The sequence below is a fragment of the Grammomys surdaster genome, unplaced genomic scaffold (assembly GCF_004785775.1).
Source record: "Grammomys surdaster isolate TR1022 unplaced genomic scaffold, NIH_TR_1.0 958, whole genome shotgun sequence".
NCBI lineage: Eukaryota > Metazoa > Chordata > Mammalia > Rodentia > Muridae > Grammomys > Grammomys surdaster.
In genome coordinates, this window is record NW_021605377.1 from 1227611 (window position 1) to 1250411 (window position 22801).

At 39.9% G+C, this 22801-nt stretch overlaps 1 protein-coding gene across 1 annotated transcript in view; it reads right to left on the reverse strand.

Moving 5' to 3' along the window:
* Positions 1–22801, reverse strand: part of Scyl2 (SCY1 like pseudokinase 2) — a 48996-nt gene that overhangs the window by 14773 nt on the left and 11422 nt on the right. The window contains 9 exon segments of the mRNA XM_028783033.1: positions 567–680; positions 1763–1885; positions 4483–4659; positions 5636–5761; positions 6832–6948; positions 7666–7887; positions 8981–9130; positions 13707–13851; positions 16883–17040. Coding sequence (XP_028638866.1) covers positions 567–680; positions 1763–1885; positions 4483–4659; positions 5636–5761; positions 6832–6948; positions 7666–7887; positions 8981–9130; positions 13707–13851; positions 16883–17040 — 1332 coding nt within the window.

Genomic DNA, 22801 nt, shown 5'->3' on the forward strand with positions numbered 1-22801 from the left:
ACTTCAATATCCCGTCTTCCATGTCAGAGCTCTTGCAGGAAGAACAGCAACTGAAATAGGTCAGATGTATAGGAAGTCAAACTGTGCCACTTACACTGCTTCTTCGGCCTATGCGTCTATGGGTTTTTCTAATTTACACTGCACTAGATAAAGATGAATGAGAAGCTCCAAAAATCAAGCTTTATAAAAGGCAAATTTATGAAGTTCAGGGAGACAGAACTCAGAAGGGCAGAGAAGATGGCTCAGCAGGTAAAGGAGCTCCAAACTGACTGAGTTTGAACCCTGGAACCACATGGTAGATAGAAGGAGAGAACCAACTCCCACAACCCACGTGCTCGATAAGGCACTCAAACACACACCACAGGCATGACTGCACACACACAACACACACACACACACACATCTACATATAAAATAAGTTACATACAAGCATTTATAATGGTGTATAAAAGCTACCTTCAACTAAAACAAATTCTACAAGTACAACATAAGCGAGTCACTGCTCACTGGGAAATGATGTCAGGTTCTGAGCAGTCAAAGACAATCACTGATGTGTAAGCACTTACAGCAAGGGAAGACGTTTGTAAACAGGCATTTTTAATTCTTGGAATCAAAGCATTTTTCATGGACGGGTAGTCTATAAGATTTGCAAAAGTTGGAATGATGTTTAGACAGAGCTCCTATTGAAAAGACAAATCTGATCAGTCTTAAGGAAATGTGCCCGCCCTTCCTCTCCCCACCCCCCAGCTAATCTGTCACAGCATGAAATAAGCTTCCATATGCTTCACGTTACTTGGTCCTTACACCAGCTGGGGGTGGGGGAGAATAGTTATCAGTTGAAAAATAGCATGGCTACACAGGGCCTGCAGTAATAGTTGTAATCACAACTAGTTCTGTGCAGTTCTGTTTTCCCTTGAGACATGATCTTTATGTAACCCAAGCTGGCCTCAAATTTACAAGCCCTCTGCTTTAGCCTAAGTACTTTAGCCAGCACCCCTAATTATACAGGGCTATAACTGTAGAGAGCTGAAAAGCAGAGGTGAGTACAGCTTCCGACGCTTATGGCATGATTTAACTACAAGGAAAAACTCAACCTCACACTCTTAAATAAACTTAGAGAAAGACAGAGATGCATCAAAAATGTGACTTGAAATATATGGCAGGAGCAGATATATACAAGGCAGTACAAACCTACAGCCCCAGCCACAGTGTTTTTGAGACAGGATATCATGTAGTCCAGGCTAGCCTACAATTCCTGGTCTTTCTGCCTCTATCCGTCAAGTGCTAGGATTACAAGTGTGTGCCACCACACTGGACCCCAATGTCTTCTTTTTTTTCCCTCCAGAACTGAAGTTTCAGGCAGCCGTGAACAGCCTGACATGGGTGCTAGAAACCTAACGTGTGGTCTTTGTAAGAGGAATATCTACCCAGTGCAGTGACACACATCTTTAATCTTAGCACTTAGAAGAAAGAAGCAGATGGAGCTCTGTGAATTCAAGGCCAGCCTGGGCTACAGAGTAAGACCATCTCCATACAAACAGCACCTGTTCTTAACCTCTGAGCAATCTCTTCAGCCCTTTCCAATTTACTCTTTAGTTAGAAGTCAATTGCAGTAACAATAGTGAATCAGCTGTATAATTCAGTAACTATACTAACTATTGAGTTGCATATAAAAGGTTAAGACTGAATCCTAAACTATGCCTTGCTGTTTCATTCTCCTGCCTTACAGCCTTCCTGATGGCAAAGGAAGCAGATACTGTGCCTGGATCTGAATAGAGGGAGCCTCCAGAGCTCTGTAGACCATCGGCAGGACACTGTTCTTTATCTCGTCAGGAGGGGTTTTGGTTAGCAGCAAATCCATTTTTTGTAGAAAAATTAACAAAATCTGTATGAGAAAAGGAAAGATTATTAAAATCTACACTCTTTAAGAAATTCAGTATTTGCCCAATTTAAAGTGTTTTCAGAAGAGTAAGTTCTGTATGTGGACACTCACCATGTTGCTAGCCTGAAGGCATGGAAAACAAAAACACACAGATCAAGTCTCTTACATGTCTGTAGCAATACTTAATCATTCAAACAAAGACTAACCTCCAAATAACTACAGGAACACATGGCTCCCCTACACATTCCAATTATCCAGAAAAGTACTGCATTTAAAAAGAAATAAAAGCCAACGGAAATGAAAAGATCTGTGAGGAATTTTTAAATGTTCCTAACATTATTTTGCTAGCTGCCTCTACATACTTAAATTGTAAGAAACAAACCAAAATACTTAGTTGAGATCTTTATTTTTATATGTATGTGTGCTTTGCCTGCACATATGTCTGTGCACTACATGAAAACCAGAAGGCAGCACTGGAGTTCCTAACACTGCAGTTAAGATGGTTTCAAGCTGCTGTGTGAGTGCTGAGAATCAAACCCAGATCCTCTGCAAGAGCAGTGCTCTGAACTGCTGAGCCACCTCTCCAAGTCCCAGAATACTTAGTTTTTCCAACACTCGATTAAAAATTTTCAAAACTTATTAACTGAAAAACTAAGAGGAAGAAGAATACAAAGGCAGCTTAGTTTCCTTCCCTGATGCTGTGGGAAAGCAAAGGATAAAGAGTTAGTCTGGACCACAGTTCTGGGTGAGTGCACTGTGGTGGAGAAGTCAGGCAGCAGGAACCCAGTTATGGCCACACAGACAGAATGCTCGATAGTGCTCAGCTCTCTCCTTTTCTTCAGGGCAGGACAGTTTGTGAAGTGTTGCTGTTGCCCATATTCAGGGTACAACTTCCCACCTCAGCTAATCTACTTAAGAAAAGCCTTCCCAAGCACAAGCACAAAACAGCCTAATCCAGACACTTACACAGTGAGACCCTTCTCATGGGACTCTACATAGCCAACAATCAAAAGTTACCAAAATAAAAATAACAGGATCCATCATGTGTCTTGGGATTTTCATCATGACTAATGAACAATTTAGGTGACGTGATGCCAACTTGTCCTCGACACTGTGACAACTGTCAGGGAGACCAGCTTTAAAGCTTAGAGCTCTGTCCTGTGGCCTTTCCCTGGTTAGTAGGAGCACCCCAGAGACTGTCTTCTATATTCCCTCTTTAAGGAAACTGAACTGGGGGGAGAAGCCACAAGAATGAGCAGCAGGTCTGGAAGCAAACGCCTTTGATCTCAGCTCTCAGGGGACAAAGGCAGGTAGATCTTTGTGAGTTTGAGATTAGCCTGGTCTACAAAGACAAATGCCAAGCGAGTCAGGGCTACATGGTGAGACCCTGCTCCGGCAGGTAAGGGATGAGAGACACCAGAGGGCTAAGACAGGGGAGAGAAGAACTGCTCAGACACACACTGTTCAAATGTCAGAATGATATTTAATATGCTAATTTCTAAAAAGTAAAAAATAAATTCTCCATTTTCAAGGGAACAACTGCAATCAATCAATCACAAAGCCGGTACATCGGGCAGTTAATAGCTGACTAATAAGCTACTGTCATCCAGTAGCAGAAACACCCAATAGTATTTTAGCCAACAATTCCACATGTTAGAAATTTGAGAAAAAATAAATTATAATAAATAAATAAATGAATGAATGAATGAATGAATAAATAAAAAAGAGTAACAAAAAAAAAAAAAAGAAATAAGGATAAAAGCTTCCAGGTGATAATGACTGCTACATAGTTCTAGAATGGAGATAAACCCAGATTCGAATCCAGGTAAGCAACCCCATAGTTTTTAAACTCAAGACAAATATACACCATAACAAAACCTATGTAATTTATTTCACTTACACATACACATTATATACATAGGAATTTCGTGTATGTATAATGTGCATCTTTCTCATGCACACACAGATTACATATTAGTTCCATTATGCTTTACACATTTTCCTCTTTTAATAAAATTATTTATTCGGAAAAAAATAAAAAGAAACAACTGACACATGTCATCTAAAAATTAACTAATGGAATATCAAGGCAAATAAATATATGGAAAACTTGATTTTTCCAAACTGCTAGTTTTTGATTAGGAATAATGTAACACATGGCAAAATTTAATTGCAACTTATTTTCTAAGACAATGACTTACAAAAAGCCACAAGCATTCATTTGCTAAGTTTAATTATAATTCTAGCTTTCTGTCTAGTGAAAAAAAAAACTAATATACTTACCTCAAGTTTTTAAACATTTAACGTTTTTTATTTATTTTTATTTGACATACAAGGGTGTTTTGCCTGAATGTATATGTCTGTGCCTGGTTCCTGGAGTCCAGAGTTGGATCCCCTAGGACAGGAGTTACAGAAGGCTGTGAGCTACCATGTGGGTGCTGGGAATTGCACCAGGTCCTCTGCAAGAGCAGCTAGCACTAAGCCATTTCTCTAGCCCCTACCTACTCAATTTTTCAAAGCCCCAAATAGTCCCTGTTTTGCTCTTGGTGGTAGGAGCTATCAGAGTAACACATGAATATTCAGAAGTACTCACAACATACCTGGATTGGCTCCTGCTGTTTAAACACAGGACCAAGTTCAGGCAGAATTAATTTGATGTATTCTTCTTTGGTGCATTCCTCAGCAATCAGCAAAACATTCGGTAAAACAAAAGGTACCATGTCAGGGTTTACAAACTCTGAGGTCAAACAGGGCAAAATTCTCTGCACAATGACACGCTGAAAGGGAAAAATGAAAAATTTATAAAAACAAAATGTATTTCAGAACTTCAGTACTTACAATTGAAGTGTAGAGTGACCATAGAGTTGATGCCTGAAACTGAAATGTTTTCTAGATTCTGATGCTAGTTACATCAAGACAAACTCCACAGGCTCTCAATGTCAGTAAACCAGGCTACATGCTCGCTCCAGCCTTCCCAAGTTCAACTTGTGTTCACTGACAGTGTTTCTTCTCTTAATGCCATCATTCCTCACAACTCCAACCATCTACCTGGGACAGCATCCTGACTCTGACTGGTAACTCCAACCACACCGTGCTGTGTGTGCACCCGTGCTGTGTGGGCTGTGAGAGGAACGACAGCTTTTGTGCTTTCCAGCCATGTCAGTAAAGGGTGGCAGACAAAGGCTGTGGCCACTGCAGCCTTACAAACAAGTTTAGAGTCAGCAAGCAATGGTCTTACAACTAGTATCTTCTTTAGCATTCATTGTTTTTGCTTTTAAGATAGTCTATGTAGTCTGGCTAGCCTAGACCTCAGAAGTCCACCTGCTCTGCCCCACCAAGTGCTGGGATTAAAGGCAAAGGCATGTGCCACCAGACCCAGCCTCACCACTATTTTGAATACTATGTGACATTCATTGTTTAGTAAGTTAGAGAAAGAGTACAGAAAACAGAAGTTTTGCATCAGTACCAATGCATCCTTTAACTGCTATTGAGCAGTGAGCTCCACCAGGGCTGTTACAGACATCACTGGGACACACATAATAACCAGCACAGGTAACCTTACCACAGGCAACATCCTAAGGTCTTAAATCCTACCTATTTTGTACCATACCTAAGCTTTGGCTTCAGTTTTCAGCATGTTACTGTCACTTATGGGCCTCAAGTAAAGCTGTCTTCCTTCACTGGCAGAGTGGTTTATAGGAAGTCCACCTAAATATTAATTAAACTCTGATTATGTAAAACTGATTAACGAACCTTGGGCAGCTGTGGTAGAACCTTTGGCAATCCTTTGAAGAACTGTGATTTCTGGAGATTATCTCTTTGGAATAAGGTATCAAAATATTGAAGTGTTACTGCACCAACATCATCAAAGAAGGGAATCTAAAATACAGAAGCCAATTATTCTGATATTCAGTTAAAGTTACTCATATCTAAAATTACCACAACAAACTGAAAAAGTATTCAAAAACATTCAGCAATATTCTAAACATTACCTTAAATAAAAATTATAATTAGAAAAATCCAAATAAAGATTTCATTTTTCAGCCGGGCAGTGGTGGCACACGCCTTTAATCCCAGCACTTGGGAAGCAGAGGCAGGCGGATTTCTGAGTTCGAGGCCAGCCTGGTCTACAGAGTGAGTTCCAGGACAGCCAGGGCTACACAGAGAAACCCTGTCTCAAAAAACAAAAAACAAACAAACAAACAAAAAAATTTCATTTTTCAAGTTCAAATCACTAGTACCTGTGAATCAGCTAAGCAGTAACATTATTTATAAAGTACGGAAAAACTAAAAGTTTGAAAGCTGGGGCTGGAAAGACAGCCCAGCAGGGAAGAGCATGGTTGCAATTCTAGCGGACCTGAGTTGATTCCCAGCATAGCATCAGACAACTTCTCCACTCATACACACACACCTTCACACAGACACACACAAACACACCATTAAAAACCAGTAAAAACGAGTTTAAGAATAAAACACTTTGTCGGGCAGTGGTGGCGCACACCTTTAATCCCGGCACTTGGGAGGCAGAGGCAGGTGGATTTCTGAGTTCGAGGCCAGCCTGGTCTACAGAGTGAGTTCCAGGACAGCCAAGGCTACACAGAGAAACTCTGTCTCAAAAAACCAAACCAAACAAACAAACAAACAAAAACAAGAATAAAATACCTTGAAAACATGAAATACTATATTTACTAAGTTAAAGACTTTTTTACTAAGTTAAAAAGCTTTGGCTTTTCAGGTATTCCAGAATGACTGTGCTATCAGGATCTCTGTTTATTTGAAGTCTTAATTTTCTTCACAACTATGTACATAAATTATTTAGCTAGTTAACATTAAAAGCTAAATACTTAATACCTTCACCAACATAGCATCTAAGGACAAAATTATGCATTATAAGAGTTGCAATGTTATTTTTGTTCCATCATCTAATATAAAAATCTAGATGTACTCACTTTTGTCATTTGATCTGCATCAGGCCTTACAGTTGGAGTGACATTTAACAACAGTTTTACGTGCTCACGAACTTCCTCGGGTATACTTGTAAGTGAGCTAGATCCTAAACGACTCAACTATTCAAAAGAGCAAAAGCAGGTATGAGTATATAACGTTCAAAAGGCCATAAACCGTCTCTACTCAGTGTATCTGCTGACTGCAGGGACACTAGCTCTACTTTTCTATGTAACTAAAACTGTCTTGACTGTTCCAAGTACTCCCCTGTCTAAGTAAGAAGGGGAGTAGTTTAGGTACGCTAGTAAATGGCACGATAAAAGTTGTAGGAATAATGTAATCATTATTTATAGAAATTACTTTTACTGAATTGACTTTACACAAACTTGAGATGAAGTACTCATTTCAATGAAAGAATTTCTGCAGCTGTGATTCCCTCAAAGACTGCACAGGATCAAGCTAGTTAGCTCTCCAGCACGGGGAGAGGGACCACTCACTCATGAGACCCCAGGGGCTGTGACAGCTGATGGCACTGGACAGGGATATCCTCCAGGGACAAGCACATGAGTACATGGACAGCACAAAGCAAACCTAACAGTTATTAAAAACCAAACAGAGAACATAAGGTGGGAGGGCACTTGGGAAATGGGGGGAAGGGGGGACTGTGAGTCTGGGAAGAGTTACTGGAAAAGGGGGTGAATATGATCAAAAGACATTGTATGTGTACATAAAAATCATTAAAAAATTAATAGAGATACTATTATGTTTAAGAAGAATTTTTTGCCTACATTTTAGAAAAAACCCTGGAGAGATCTAAACCAATGTTACTAGGCAAATACCTGATCCAGTTGTCTACTGAAACTCTTGTAAATGTCCTGCTTGTTGACTTCAAATATAGGTCTCCCTTTATTAAACACAGCATACATAACAGCTCCCAAGGAGTACATGTCACTGGCTGTCTCACAGCTCACGGAGAGGATATATTCGGGAGCCAAGTATTCAGGATTCGGAAGACACAATGACGGTAAGTTTGGGTCCCACTCTTTACAAGGAAACTTGGGCTGTAAGAAGACAGAAAGGGGATAACGGGGTTAGAACTGCAAGTAATAGCAAACCACTACAGGCCACAGCTACCTTTAAATTTGTAGTGACTCAGCTAAGCGTGCTGGCGAATACCTTTAGTTCCAGCATGTGGACACAGAGGGAGGTAGATCTCTGTGAGTTCAAGGCCAGCTTGTTCTACATAGTGATTTCTAGGACGCCCAAGGTTACATACAGAGACCCTGTTTCCACAACTAAGAGACGATGATGACAACAACATGAACAACATTTTAAGCAAGGGAAAATGTTACCATTACCTTTAACTCTAAAGTTCCCAAATCAGAAAATCTGGAAATGTCTGCAACAAACACCTGCCCCATCACAAAGGTTTTCTACGTCATCAGGAACCAATCAATGCAAAGCACGGCGGGCCTAAGGCCGTGTTCTAAGTATGAATGGACAGGTATCCTGAGTCACTGGGAAACAAGTGGTTGGGAGCAGACAACTGGAGCTGAGGTCCTAGCTGAGCGAGCACTCAGCATCCTCCTAACCTCACTGTTCCTGTATGATACAGCACACAGAGTTGTGCCGAAGAGTAAGTAAATGAGTGCTCAGAAAAGACTGGAAGATAAAAGGGGTGGGAAGGAGAATGAGTTACATGCACGTGTGAGATCATCAATGAATACACTGAACCAATGTTTACAATGAAGAAAATACTTTAATGTCAGCATGTGTTCATTGCTGCTGTTCTGTGATCCCTGAAGAAGCGCGTTCTCACAGGCAGAAGCAACGGTATTAAGGAATCATAATAGCAGTCTGTACATTTGGATTTCTAAAAAATAAACTCCTGTTTAACTAAGCTGCTCAGTTTTTTCTGGGGCCTTTTTCTCGAGACATCTATAGAATGAATCAGCTGACAACTACTCTCCGGCACACGGACAGTGGACTCCTCCTCACAGTCAGATACACAACGCACCATTGCTGAGCATCATGCTTTACCAGCCTACATAACATTTTCTGGTCCATTGCAGATACAATCATAGATTGCCATGATTTTAAAAATCTAAACATTAGAACATTAAAACATCTAAAGAAATCTAGAACTGCCATTACCTCTTGTTCAGCAGGATTGCTCGATGACACACAAAAGTCAAAACCCATTATTTTCCAGGCTCCGCTTTTATTCAAAATTATATTTTCAGGAGTAACATTTCCATGAACCATTTTTACACTGCTATGCAAAAATGACAACCCTTCAGAAACCTGGAAAACAACAACAACAACAACAGACTCTTGTAAAAAATGTCATTTGTATGGAACACAGCACCTGCTGGGCCTCCTAGGTAAGAGTTTTCACAAGTCAGCTAACAATCAAACTCGAGGGGAAATCGTGTAACAAAACTGAAGTACAGCTATAAAGAGCTTCCTCTTTATAATAGCAGAAAAAAAGATAAATTTCTGCTGTATAAATTAATTCATTTCCAGTTCAAAATGTGAGAATTCTCATTGAGTTGGATAAGATTTTTGCGTAGTTACACTTTAAAATTTAAATTTAAAATTCAACTTTTCTAAGTAGTAATTACTGTGCTTAGTATTAATTACCTAATGTTTACTTACAGTCACACGGAACTAACACAAGGTAACTTTTATATGGGTGCCACAGATGACTGTGGGATTAGGTATACAGAGCAAATGGATGTCTGGACCAGGAAGAGGTGGGTTCTGGCAAGTGGCCGCTCTCTGACTTCCCAGAAACCTCTGTCCCTGGCTTTCCTCAAATTCTACCAGTCCCTTCTTTCTAGTCTGCTTTCCTGGTGTTCCGGGATCTGCTCGCTTCCTCAGTTCTTACCATCATTCTCTTCCACCATGGAGCGGGGCCTCTGCTCTAGGCGCAGACCTCCTTCCCCTCCTTCCCTTCCCTCTCCTGTAAGCACCAGAACCCCAGAGCAATCCGGGATTGAGCCCCCACCCCAAATGTAGTTCATCCCTCCCACAGTGCTTTCCATACCAGTTAATAATTACTCTGTTTGTCTATTTACTAAAAACAAAGATCTTTGAATTATCCTGAGTTGTTTGTTTTAATTTAGCCAATCAGCCCACCAGAGAGGTACCTGCCTTTAACCCCATAACCCCAGTACCCTGGAAGCAGAGGCAGGTAGATCTCTGCTGCGTTAACAGCTTGGACTATATAGCAAATTCCAGATGAACCAGGGTTACACAGTAAGTCCCTGTCACTATATATATAAATGTGTGTGTATGTGCGTGTGTGTGCATGTGTGTGTATGTGTGTGTGCGCGCACATATATTTGCAAAGAATCTTATTTTCACTTTGAAATAGATGTAGGACATGATCCAGGTCCCACCTCTGGATCACCACTGTCTCTGGCCGGGGCTGCCCCAGGAGCCACACCTATCACGTCTCTTGGCTTCTGCCCTTACCCTTCTTCTACAGTCTGTCAATGCAGCTGCTTCAGTATTCTGTTAAAGCAGAACCCAGACTACTCGTTCTCGTATTCAAACCTCCTTTCTCTCAGAGTAAAATCTGAAGCATTTCGTCAGCTTCCAGGAATCCATAAAGATCATGTAAGGATTAATAAATGTTCCCACAAATCAAAGGTAATTAAAGAAGATCCCACTCTCTGGAGTAAACTACCTGCCTATGAGCTACAGATCAAGGAAGCCTCCAAAATATAAGTGATTGCCACTGTTGAGTGCCCACCAGATCTACACTGTAATGTAGGACTTGACTATAGAAGATAACATGGTTGGTCACAGAACAGAGAAACCAAGCTGCTACTAAACTGGAAGCTTCCTACCTGCTGGCTAGCTCACAAGATGCTAGACAAATGGTTGTCAAGGGTCTTAGCTGTGGACTCCCTCCCAGAGAAAATTTATACTGGTGCAACAGTAACAGTCTGTTACCAGGGTAACCAACCTCTTTCTGACTGGAGTTAAGGCCCAGACCATAGGAAGAAATTCATATCTAATACTGTCAGTCTGGTTAAAAGCTTATAGCTGAGGAGGCTGTAGGCTCTAATAGGGAAGACAATCAATGCTGCTGTTTTGTTAAACAGACGTGACAGAATGACCTTCCAAACCACTTTGTTTATGGCCACTAATTAATACGCTGTCTCCTTTGGTCTGAAGGGTCTTACAGTTGGCAGAACTGCCTGCAGAGCCGCACAGCAGTGTGACTACCTACACAACACTGGACCTGTCAACACTCATCACAGTGGGAGTGGGAACTCAGGAACTCAGGAGGCTCCACTCCTCTCTGAGGAGCTACAGGCAATTTAACGATTCTCGGAGCAGGAGAGACATTTTCTTCACTGATGTAGTCACTGGTAAGGTTCCCAGGCTCCTGTAAACAAGGCTAATTAAACTTACTGGGTCACTAAAGAAACAAAGACATTAAAGCAGAAGAAAGACTAGTTAAAAAGATGAAGGGGCTGGAGACATGATGACTCAGCAGGGAAGAGCAGTGGAGCCCAGATTCAATTCTCAGCACCCACATGGTGCCTTACAACCATCTGTAACTCAAGGTGCAAGGGATCTGATGCCCTCCTCTGGCCTAGGTGTGATGCACATATTTATGCAGGCAAAACCATACATGTTTACAAAAAAAAAAGAGGAGGGGGTGGGGGAGTGGTGACAAGAGAGTAATAGAAGAACAGAATCAAAACACATTACACACAGGTGTGAAATGTCACAACGAAACCCATTATTACCTGGTTAACATGATAATAAACTTTGTAAAATTGTACATTTTCAGAAATACTATTCCCAAACATAACTTGAAAAAGTACAGTTTTTCAAATCTAGAAGTTTCCTTAACTTCACAAGAAAACAAGCTACATACTTACTGTATATTTTTAGAAGAATGACTTAGTTATTTTATATTTATATACAGGCATCATGTCCCATATACTTTAGTTAAAATGCCAGTGCTGTAGCACAGTAACTCTTAAGTCACATATCAGGGTTATTTTTTTGTATGCATGAATCAGTGTGTGGGGGTGGTTATGTGCATGCGTGGGGCGGGTGGGGGGGGGTGGAGGAAGACATCAGTGTACTGCCCTATCATTCTCATGGTCTCTCACTGAGCCCAGAACTAGGCTGGCAGACAGCACCCATCTGCGGACTCTGCACCCCAACTGGATTACAGGTGTGCACACATGCAGTTCTTTGAGTGCAGAGAATTCACTTAGGTCCTTGTGCTTACATAGCAAGTGGTCTGATCTAAGCCTTCTCTTCTATTTTTTTATTTTTAACTGTTAATCTTTCAAACTATTTTGTAGTTGGCAAAAACAGTCCAGTTGCTTGCTACAAAACAACAGCAATCAAAATCAAGGCGGTGCTATAGCACAAAGACAGACCAATGAGTCAGAAAGAAAAACCTAGAAATAGTGTCTGCATATGGTCAAATAACTTTATGGTGGCACTAAAAGCATTCAGTGGGGGTGAGGGGTATCCAGCTTCATAACAAATGACGCTGGAAAGCAAACTATCTATAAGAGAATGAAGTTGGACCTTATGACATTTACAAAAGTTAACTCAAGCTGGCGAGGTAGCTCGATGGCAGAGAATGTACTGAACATGGAAAAGGCCCTGGACAAGGAACAGTAAACAAGTCAACCACCTGGAAATGGACGAGACATAAGACAACAATGGGGCAGTTCCTGCCACTAGTTCTCACAGCTTGGATGTAACCAGCAGCAGAGGTAAGAAAGGTAAGTGCTCAAGGCTGACATAACGCTCAGCTGAAGATGCTCAGCAGGTAAAGGCATCTGCTGCCAAACCCAGGCCTGAGCTCCATCCCTGGAGACGCCACTTCCACAAGCTGTCCTCTGACCTTCACTCACACACACACACACACACACACACACACACACACCCCACTTGATGTTCAATAATAATAAACTTTAAAATTGTTTTTAAATTTTTAGTAAGTAATATCTTTATTTCGAAGAAACTCAGAATTTACTAGTGAATCTAATCCATGGTGCTAGTAATCAAAAAAAGAAAAATATTAAAAATTAGGCAAATAAGAAAAAAACAGGCCGGGCAGTGGTGGCTCACCCCTTTAATCACAACACTTGGGAGGCAGAGGCAGGCGGATTTCTGAGTTCGAGGCCAGCCTGGTCTACAGAGTGAGTTCCAGGACAGCCCGGGCTACACAGAGAAACCCTGTCTCGAAAAACAGAAAGAAAGAAAGAAAGAAAGAAAGAAAGAAAGAAAGAAAGGAAGGAAGGAAGGAAGGAAGGAAGGAAGGAAGGAAGGAAGGAAGAAGAAAAAACAAAAACACTTCTCAATATAGTCTAAATTTTCTTAAGGCTATTTTGCTGTTATTAAATACCTTTATTTTCACTATTAAAGTTTTGTTTATAAACTGTAACAATAAAAAAGTTTGTTTATGAAACAAATGTACGTGACTTAAAAGAATTAAAAGGAACTTACCCAACAACCAACAAGTGATCCCCTCAGAGGTTACTAATGTTATCAGTGTCATATATTTAAAATAACTTAGCAAGGCACTGTGGTTTAAGGCTAGCCTGGCTTATACAGCAAGTACCAGATCAGCCAGAGCAATAGGGTAAAACCTGGTTTGTAGGTTTGGCTGTTTGTTTGTTTGTTTGTTTGGGGGGTGCAGGGAGCATACATAAAATATAACTTAAGCCTATGATAAAAACATAAAAATTCTAAGACATGAAAATAATTTCCAAATTATTGTCAAGGACCAAAGGTTTACATAAGGTAGTCTACATAGCAGATCAATTTGAAAAAGCTACAAATTGTTTTAAAGAGAAAAACTTGTCCCATATTAAATAAAACTACATACCTGAAGCAAACCATACTTCGTTTCTACATCATAAAGTTTATAATCCTTGATGTCTGGAGATATTGAAGAGGGTAGATTTTCCCAGTTACCAAGAACATTGGCTAAACTGGCAAAAACTGGTTCTGTACAAAATGCCAAGCAATCCCTGATTCAAAAGAGAAAGAGAGTAGTTACTATTACTGTTACACATTATAAAAATTAAATACAAATGAAATAATAGATAACCTATCAAAGAGTTAAGAAAATACTTCAAATCAGTAAGAAAGTTTGGGGCTGATAACCCCAGCATGACTGTAGCACCCCAAAACCAATAAAGTCATATTTACACACAAACCACACAGGATAAATTATTCAATCTTTTAAACTAAGTACTGTGACAACTGTGATATATTTTATTTTAAGTTTTAAAAGTCAGAAAACATTTCAATTTTGCTTTTTAAATGATTGCTTGAAAACCAAAGAACTGACTCAAAACTGTTTCTTTAAACCCATTCTACACTTGTCTGTAAGGCTGTAACTTTCAGAATATGCTCAAGAAACCTACAGCTTTCTTACATCCCACGAGATCAAGTCAGGAAGGCAGCCCCCATTCTTTCGTCAATCGAAATAGCTTTATCTACTTTATCATCATTTTGAAAAGAATCAACAGTTTTTAAGTTTCAATTACTGGTTTGTTTTCTTTTTTTACTTAAAAGATTTTAATGTTCAGAGAATGTTACCATGGATACCGACAGTCTGTGCCCATGACATAATGATCACCTCAAGCTTTGAAGACAGATCAGATCTGGCCCCAAGCCTGGCTTTTCTCTTTATTGTCTTGGTGAGGCCACACACCATCTCTCTGAGCCTCTCTTGGTGGTTTGTGAGACGTGCTGACAGACACGCTCTGGAGGGTTATGGTAAGAACCAAGGGCCTTCATCATGTAAGAACAAGGCAGGGCAGCAGCTTCTGCCCGCACACACACTCAATGGGCTTAGCGCTGCTGTCTAATTACCAAGCACTCCAGGCCCAACCAGGCTTTGGCTTTGGGCTTAGCAATGAAAACCTACAAAGTGCAAAGGACCAGCTGGCTCCAGCTCCAAGATGCCAGTTATGTAACAGCGGCTCTGCACTCTGATTTCATGTGTCTGTAATATACTGCTTAGCTTTCCTTCTGCCTCGAACTGATTTTTCAAATGAAAAGAAATGTGGAATCTAAATCTATCATCTCAATCCTAACAATACACTAAAAACTGGAAATTATTTCTTCTAGTTCTTAAAGTGTTCCTCCTCCTATAATTAATGCTTACTACAATTTTCATAAACCTTACAACTACATGTCATGAAGTAACCTCTGAATTGTGTCTCTTCATGATAGCAAATAAATTCCTATTTTCAAGGTTCAACAGGTAGAGCTTGTCATGTGAGTCTATTGCCTTGGATTCAATTCCCAGAACCGACATAATGGGGGAAGGAGAGAACTGATTCCACCAAATTGTCTTCTGACCTATACACACACCATAACATGTATGCCCACACATATATATCATACATGCCCAACTTAATAAATCGAAAGAAAAATGTTTAATTTCCTAACTCTTATTAAAATCACTGTATAAAAAGCTATATGATAAAGGAAAGTCCATTGGCCATTCTCACCTCAGGTAACTTCAAACATATTATGAGAACATAAGACAAACAGACCAAATGAACACAACAGAGACATTTTTATAGTAAGAGATCTGAGCATACTTCTTGGTACGGTTGAGAGAGAGCAGGCATGCATGAGCTAGCGCACAGGCTCAGGAACTAAGCTGCCAACTCCTAGGTTTGCCATTCAAGCCAGAGTGTAAGTGGTGCTCCCAATCCTCTGTCCTGTGCAATTCTGAGGCTTACATGAGGTAAGGCGTGTGAGGCGTCTACACAGCTTTGTACATGGTAAATGTCTGTCCTTTACTTGGGAGCCATAAGGTGGGGAGACTTACTGAGGATTTCAAACAAGGAACGTTCAGAAACCTAACATGTAAGACAAACAAAAGCAAAACTGTCCCAACTGAAGGGAGATGGAAGCTTGGAATCCGCTACTTGCCTGTTCCTGCCTTATCCGTGACATCCTAAAGGCCACAGAACACAACTGGCCGACAACTTAAAACCTTCTAAATTAAGACAAGGGGACAGTAGGCTAAGGAGAATGGAAGAAATAAGTTTGAAAAACTGATTATGAATAATATATAAAAAATTTACAAAGGTAGGGTATCTAAAGTATTTAAGTCCAGTCAAGACACATAAATCTTATTTTCTGAATATCTCAGCAACATTTCCTAAGCTTATCTTTCAGCAAAATTGACAGTGAAATAACTGAGACTATGGACTGACAGACTGGACATAAAAAGTTTAATGTCTAGAATGGCACTTGATACACATATACCATCGATCCTGGAATCATTAACAAAAAGCAGATCAGAAATACTAGCCAAGCCGGGCGGTAGTGGTGCACGCCTTTAGTCCCAGCACTTGGGAGGCAGAGGCAGGCGGATTTCTGAGTTCAAGGCCAGCCTGGTCTACAGAGTGAGTTCTAGGACAGCCAGGGCTGTACAGAGAAACCCTGTCTTGGAAAAAAAAAAAAAAAAAAAAAAAAAAAAAAAAAAAGAAAGAAAGAAAGAAAGAAAAAAAGAAGGAAAGAAGGAAGGAAGAAAGAAAAAGAAATACTAGCCAAATAGCAAGAACACCCTCTTTCAAGCAGTGACTGTATTCCAGTTCCCTCCAATCTGCTACAGCTATTATAAACAAATACGAACTCATGGCAAATGTGAGAAGCACCAATATTTCATCAGACACATGCAGAAGCTCACTTGTAGAGGCTCACTGACTGCTGCTACATAGGACCCAGGTTCTGTTCCAAGCAACACTCAGTGGCACACAACTGCTAACTCCACTTCCAGGGGCGACACCATCTTCTGGCCTCTGAGGGCTACACACACACAAACTCACATAAACTCACAGGCAAATACACATGTCCATACAAAATAAATAGACACATGCATGCATGACGATATGAATATTAGGGTAATAAATGACCCATGTGATCTCAACACTTACTTTTCAAGAAATATTGTTGATAATATTTGAAATAGACCAAATACTACTTTTAACTATTTATTCAGGACATATCCTGTATGAATTTTCAAACATTTACCTTGACTCTTCTAAAGGATGCTGGACAGTAAGAAGCCGCGGGTGTCGTAGCCGGGTTAGCTGTTGGACTCCACGTTTTAAAGAATCGATGATTTGATCCTTTTCAAACTTTTGATATTTGTCAATCAGCTTTTTATCAAAGACAAAAACAGCCACTTCCTAATTTAAAAAAAAGTAGCTAATTTTATCATGAAATATATGAAAGCAGTAAAATTATATCTGAGTGCCATAACAGTCTATTAACAAATAACTAAAAGTAACATTATAGAAATGTTAGCAATATTACAATAGTATACCAATGAAAAAGCAGAGTAAATAAAGATAAGCAAATCCAAATATATTTAGAAGTGTCAGACCTGTCCCATCTTGTAATTATCGGAAATACACACAAACTTATGTGCCACTCATTCCTCTAGGTAGTGCTCTTAACGCAAACAAAACATTTGAATAAATGCTTACAACTTCAAAATGTTATTCATGACAGACACACATAGCCCAGGCTATGTAAGTTAAAAGTGCCTGTACTTAAAGGAGGCTAGAATTACCAATCAGCCCAGCAACAAAATTTAAGGAAAAAAAAAAAAAACTTTACAAAGACAGGTTATCTGTCAGAGATAGTTGTTTACATAAAACTTATTATGTAATGAAATTTAAAATGTGAGTGCTCCTCCTTCCCTGTCCCTGTCATCTGTGGACGGTCACTGCATGGCCACTGTGCTCCTCCTTCCCTGTCCCTGTCATCTGTGGACGGTCACTGCATGGCCACTGTGCTCCTCCTTCCCTGTCCCTGTACTATTGCGCTTGCCACTTTGCCACTTGTTCTTCTATTGCCTGTGAACTCAAATCCTGGCTCTTGTTATTTTCAAACCACAGCATTATAACAGGTGATCAGAAGAACACTTACGCAACAAGCCCTATAGCTGAAGTTGCAGGGCATTAGTCTACCAAAGACTGAACCAATGAAGCGTTTCTCATCTCAGCCTATGTCTTACAGAACAGAACACTTGCAGTTATGTGCCAAGCACCAGGCTAAGTCCTTTTCAGGGACTTGTTCTTCACAGGAATCCTGTCAGACGTTAATTTAAGTCATCTCATTACAAAGGATCACTGGAGAATGAATGTTGTAAAAGACTCCAAAACAAGTATGGCGCAGAGACAACACTCAGGACACCTAGCCTTTAGTTATAGAGCAAATGCACCATCTGTCAGCTAAGAAATAACACAGAACAAGTAAGACTTCATGTGAGAACACCTTTGGGACTGGGGTCAAGGAAGCTGTGTGGCAGCTTTGAATTTCATACACAGCTCGCATAACCCTTATACAAGAACTGTTTGGGACCAGGCTGCTCCTGATACAGACACAGCGTTTTACAAATGCACAAGCTCTCGTAGGAACGGGATGGGATGCCATGTAAGCATGAAATCCGTTATATTCTGCATACACTTTACACACAGCCTGAAGATAATTTTGTAAACAGTACTTAGGCACTTGTATTTTGAATGCAATCGGCTACATGAAATCAGGTGTAGAGTTTTCTACTTGACACATCATGTTGTCATTCAAATTGTTGGAATTTGGGGTTTTAGAGTAGGGATGCTCAGACTGTATCTACACATCTGTCGTCTTTTGACCATTAGGAAATACAGCATAACCAGAAGGCAAAAGTCTCATATGATACTAATTAACTCTGAAAACAGACGACCTCAATGTCCAGGTTCCTACCTCACTGTTCACTTGTATCCCCATCACAGATTTTATTTTAGTAAGTGCTCTTCTCTTACACCTTTTATAAATGCATCTAATTTAAATGTGTTTTCACAGTGTCGTTTTAGAACCATCACATGAAATGGCTCTGGCGCTCTTGCCATTTCCCTGCTCTTAAAGGGGAACACTCCAGTTCACACGAAAAGAAACAATTCTATCAGGAGATCCTTCATCTACTACCCTAGGTCAAAAACAAGGTTCCACCTCTGTAGATCACAACAGGTTGTCAACTAGCTTTAGAATGTTTGTGCTTCAAACGTTTGTTACTTACAATAATCAATCTCAACAAAACTGTGTTGTTAACCATTTCAAGCCTCCTGAGGACTCTGTAAGTTAAAACCAGCACTTTGAAACATTCTGTAAAATTAGATCAACATGATTTCCAGTTTGTATTTTTACTATTTTTCTATCAGATTATGCAGCCATAATCTGAAGAGCTGACACCTAAACTTTTCTTAAATTAAAACCTATAATGTTCGAAGGTTTCCAGAGTTCAGATATTAGAGGTTCTCAAGCAGTAAAGTCTACAAATACTCCAAAACCCAAAAACCTCTAAACTCTGAAATATTTCTAGTGACGAGCACATCCAATGGGGAGCTTAGTTAGTTAGTACTAGCCACACTTATCACTTCCATAAAAATCCCTTCACCCGTTACCTTGTAGTTATTATAGGCTTTTTGTAACAAACAACATCGTAGACTTTAGCAATGGCTTAGACATAAAAGATTCTCAAATGTTTACTGTCTGCTGATTATCATTAAAGATAAGCAATTAACAAAATTTTTATTATCATTCTGAACTAAAATTTTCATCTTACCAGGATACAAAGTTTCAAGCAAACAGGAAAAATCCGGGAGTACTGATTCACTACATGACTAGAGACTCAGAGTGTGGTGACACACACCTGCACCTCAGCACTCATCAGGCTCAGGGAAGAGGACCACAAGGTTGAGGTGAGCCTGGCCTACGCGACTAAGCCCTGTTTTAAACATGCAAAAACTGAAAAGCAAAACAAAAAGCTTGGGAACAGGTACATTCTATACGGTACATTCACATGAAGACAAACACTCATATACATAAAAGTAAATAAATCTTTAAGAATTCAGAATATTCCATTATTTACTCACTGCGTACATTAAAAGTACTGTTCGCCTGTGAGTAGACAGGTCACAGCCCTAGCGCAGAACCCAGTGCTATTATTCTGTTAAATGGACATATGCTTCATGGCGTATTGCTTACCCACAGGTCAGAGCATCTCCACCACCATCACAGAAGTGTCTCTTTGCAGTAGATGGCAAACAACAGAGACCTCAACTGCTCAGCACATGGTGCAGAGCCCTAGTGGAGTGCTCAACATAAATTAGGCAAATATAGCACACCCTGCCTCCCAAGGCTCAGGGATCTTGGAGGAAAAGGAGGTGGGACGATTATAAGGACCAGAGGTGGCTGACAACAACAAGGGAAAGTGTTTTCCAGACACAACAGGGCAGTTGCACACTGAATTCACAGCAAGTGTGACAGCATGCATAAGACCTATCAAGCTCCAGCCAGACAAAATCATAGCATAGAGAGGGGAAGGCAGACATGAAATCCCACCACTAGTTGAGGAGCTAGGTAAGGGAGAATCAGTTTTCTTTAGTAGTGTGACTCCTGGTAGGTCAGTCACATGTCAAATCTGGGCAACACAAGGTGGACACAATGAGGAACGAAAAGAAAAAAATCTCAAAACTGAGTAAAAGAAATGAAGAGTATGGTTAGAGGAGGAAGAGGAGGAGCAGGGAAGGAGGGGAAGGGAAGGGTGGATGTGTTCAAACATTCTATAAAATTCTAAAAGAATAAAAAAATCTTTTTTTAAAAAAAGTACTGTTTTCTTACTAGCCTAACTTTAAATAAATAGAAAAAGACGATACAATTATTGAAATACATGCCCAGTCATGTATAGTAACACAACTATAATACTAGCACCCCAGAGGCTGAGGCAGAAGGACCTGTTTATAATTTTTAAAAGGTACTTGCTTACAGTAAGTTGAACTCTACTGAAAACAATATAGTTCAAGAAATAAAACCTGAATTATATAATGAAATGTATAATCATCTCAGATCTACCAAAGCCGTTTGCTCAAACTCAGACGTTCTTTATGAGCTCTGCTTGGTGGATCCTTGTGACTCATCAGGAAATACTGCTAAGTATCAATTATACTCTTCTTTTGTCATCTGATTTTTAGGTAACACTTCTTCAAAGTGATAAACTAAAATGCAAGTACAATTTACACCAAGTTGATGGGCTGTGGGATGGGCACTGGGAGGCTGAGATGAGGCTCTGTGAGTCTGAGAGCAGCCTGCACACACAGTAAGCTGCAGACCAGTACGGACGACAGTAGGTCTCAGAAGAGGACTGGAGAGATGGCTAAAAGCATTTGCCATGCAAGTCTGAGAACCTGAGTTTGATTCCTGAATCCCATGGTACAGAGAGACCAACTCCCAAAAGTTGTCCTCTGACCTCCCTACTATCATGGTGCGCACACACACACAGACACACACACACTTACACACTCTCTCTAAGCAAACAAAACAGCTAGGGCTCAGTGGTACAGCACTCGCCTGGCATGCAGCTTCAAACCACCCTTGGGTTCAATCCCTATTTTAAAAAACATAAAAAAAGAAGAGAGATTGCTTTGGTTTTTAAAACAAAAAGGTAATAGAATATACTCATAAAATTTACTAACCTATATTCATTTTCTTTTATGATCCTTTTTTCTCTAAGTGACTTAATTAACATATTACATTTTATAGAACAGTTTCATTTTAAAACTTTTAGTTATATTTAGTCATTATAATTGAATTATACTTTGTCCACATAATATAAACAAGCCTTACCCACAAATATTGGCAATACACACACACACACACACACAAAACACACATATATAAAACACATGAATACTCTGCAGTAATGAAAGTACATTTCTAACCCTAGACTCAGCAAAGTGAATAAAATATGGACAGGGAAATGTTTACTATGTGACAACTTTTCAAAGTCAGCCAGTCTAATCTAGGTGAGATGGAAAGAAGCTCAGGGTAATCCTCAGCCATATTCTGAGTTACAGGATAACATCACCACGTGAGACCCTACCTCAGATGGATGGATGGATGGTGGAACAGACAGACAGGAGAGACAGAGAGACAATGAGCAAGCTCAGAGTAATCTTCAGTCATGCAGGGAATTACAAGCTAGCCACACTACATGAGACCCTATCCCAAAGAGAGAAAGACAGACAGACATTCAATAAATGGATAGACAGATAATGGATGGATGGACGGATGGACGGACGGACAGACAGTTTAGATAGATAGACAGATCTTTGTTATCCTTAAAATAAGACAAGATCTATAAAGCTATTTAACTCAAAGTTCTAGGGCTATCCTGAAGCACTGCGGGGGTGAGGAGCAACAGATAGGACTTCAAAGTCAAATTAATGGCCAATTTGAAAAAACTCATAAAGATAACTGAAAACTTTTCAAAACGTATAATCATTCTTCTACTTAAAAGTATGAAGAGATGGGGAGAGAAAGATGTCCTAGTAAAGGCATTTGCTGCCAAGTACGATGACCTAAGTGCCTCAGGGCAGAGAGAACCAATTCCTACAAGCTGTCCTCTGACTTGTGCTCAAGCACGTGCATACACACACACAAACTGATACAATTTTTAAAATGTTAATAGAAGTCAGGTGTATAAACAAAACAAAAACTGTATCATTTAATTATTTAAATTAGCAGCCTTGCAAGTTAAAATAACCCTAACATATAAGGCAACAGTATACCAATTTTTAAAGTGTGTGTGTTTGTATGTATAGTGCTAAAATTTCTTATTTATACAATTTTCTTATTTATATAATTTATACAACATTTGGCTCCAAAAATTTAAGTGCAATTCAAAGATCAGAAAAGTCAATGAAATAAAAAAAAAAAAAAAAAAAAAGAGAGAGAGAGAGAGCCAGGCAGTGGTGGCGCACGCCTTTAGTCCCAGCACTTGGGAGGCAGAGGCAGGCGGATTTCTGAGTTCGAGGCCAGCCTGGTCTACAGAGTGAGTTCCAGGACAGCCAAGGCTATACAGAGAAACCCTGTCTTGAAAAACCAAAAAAAAAAAAAAAAAAA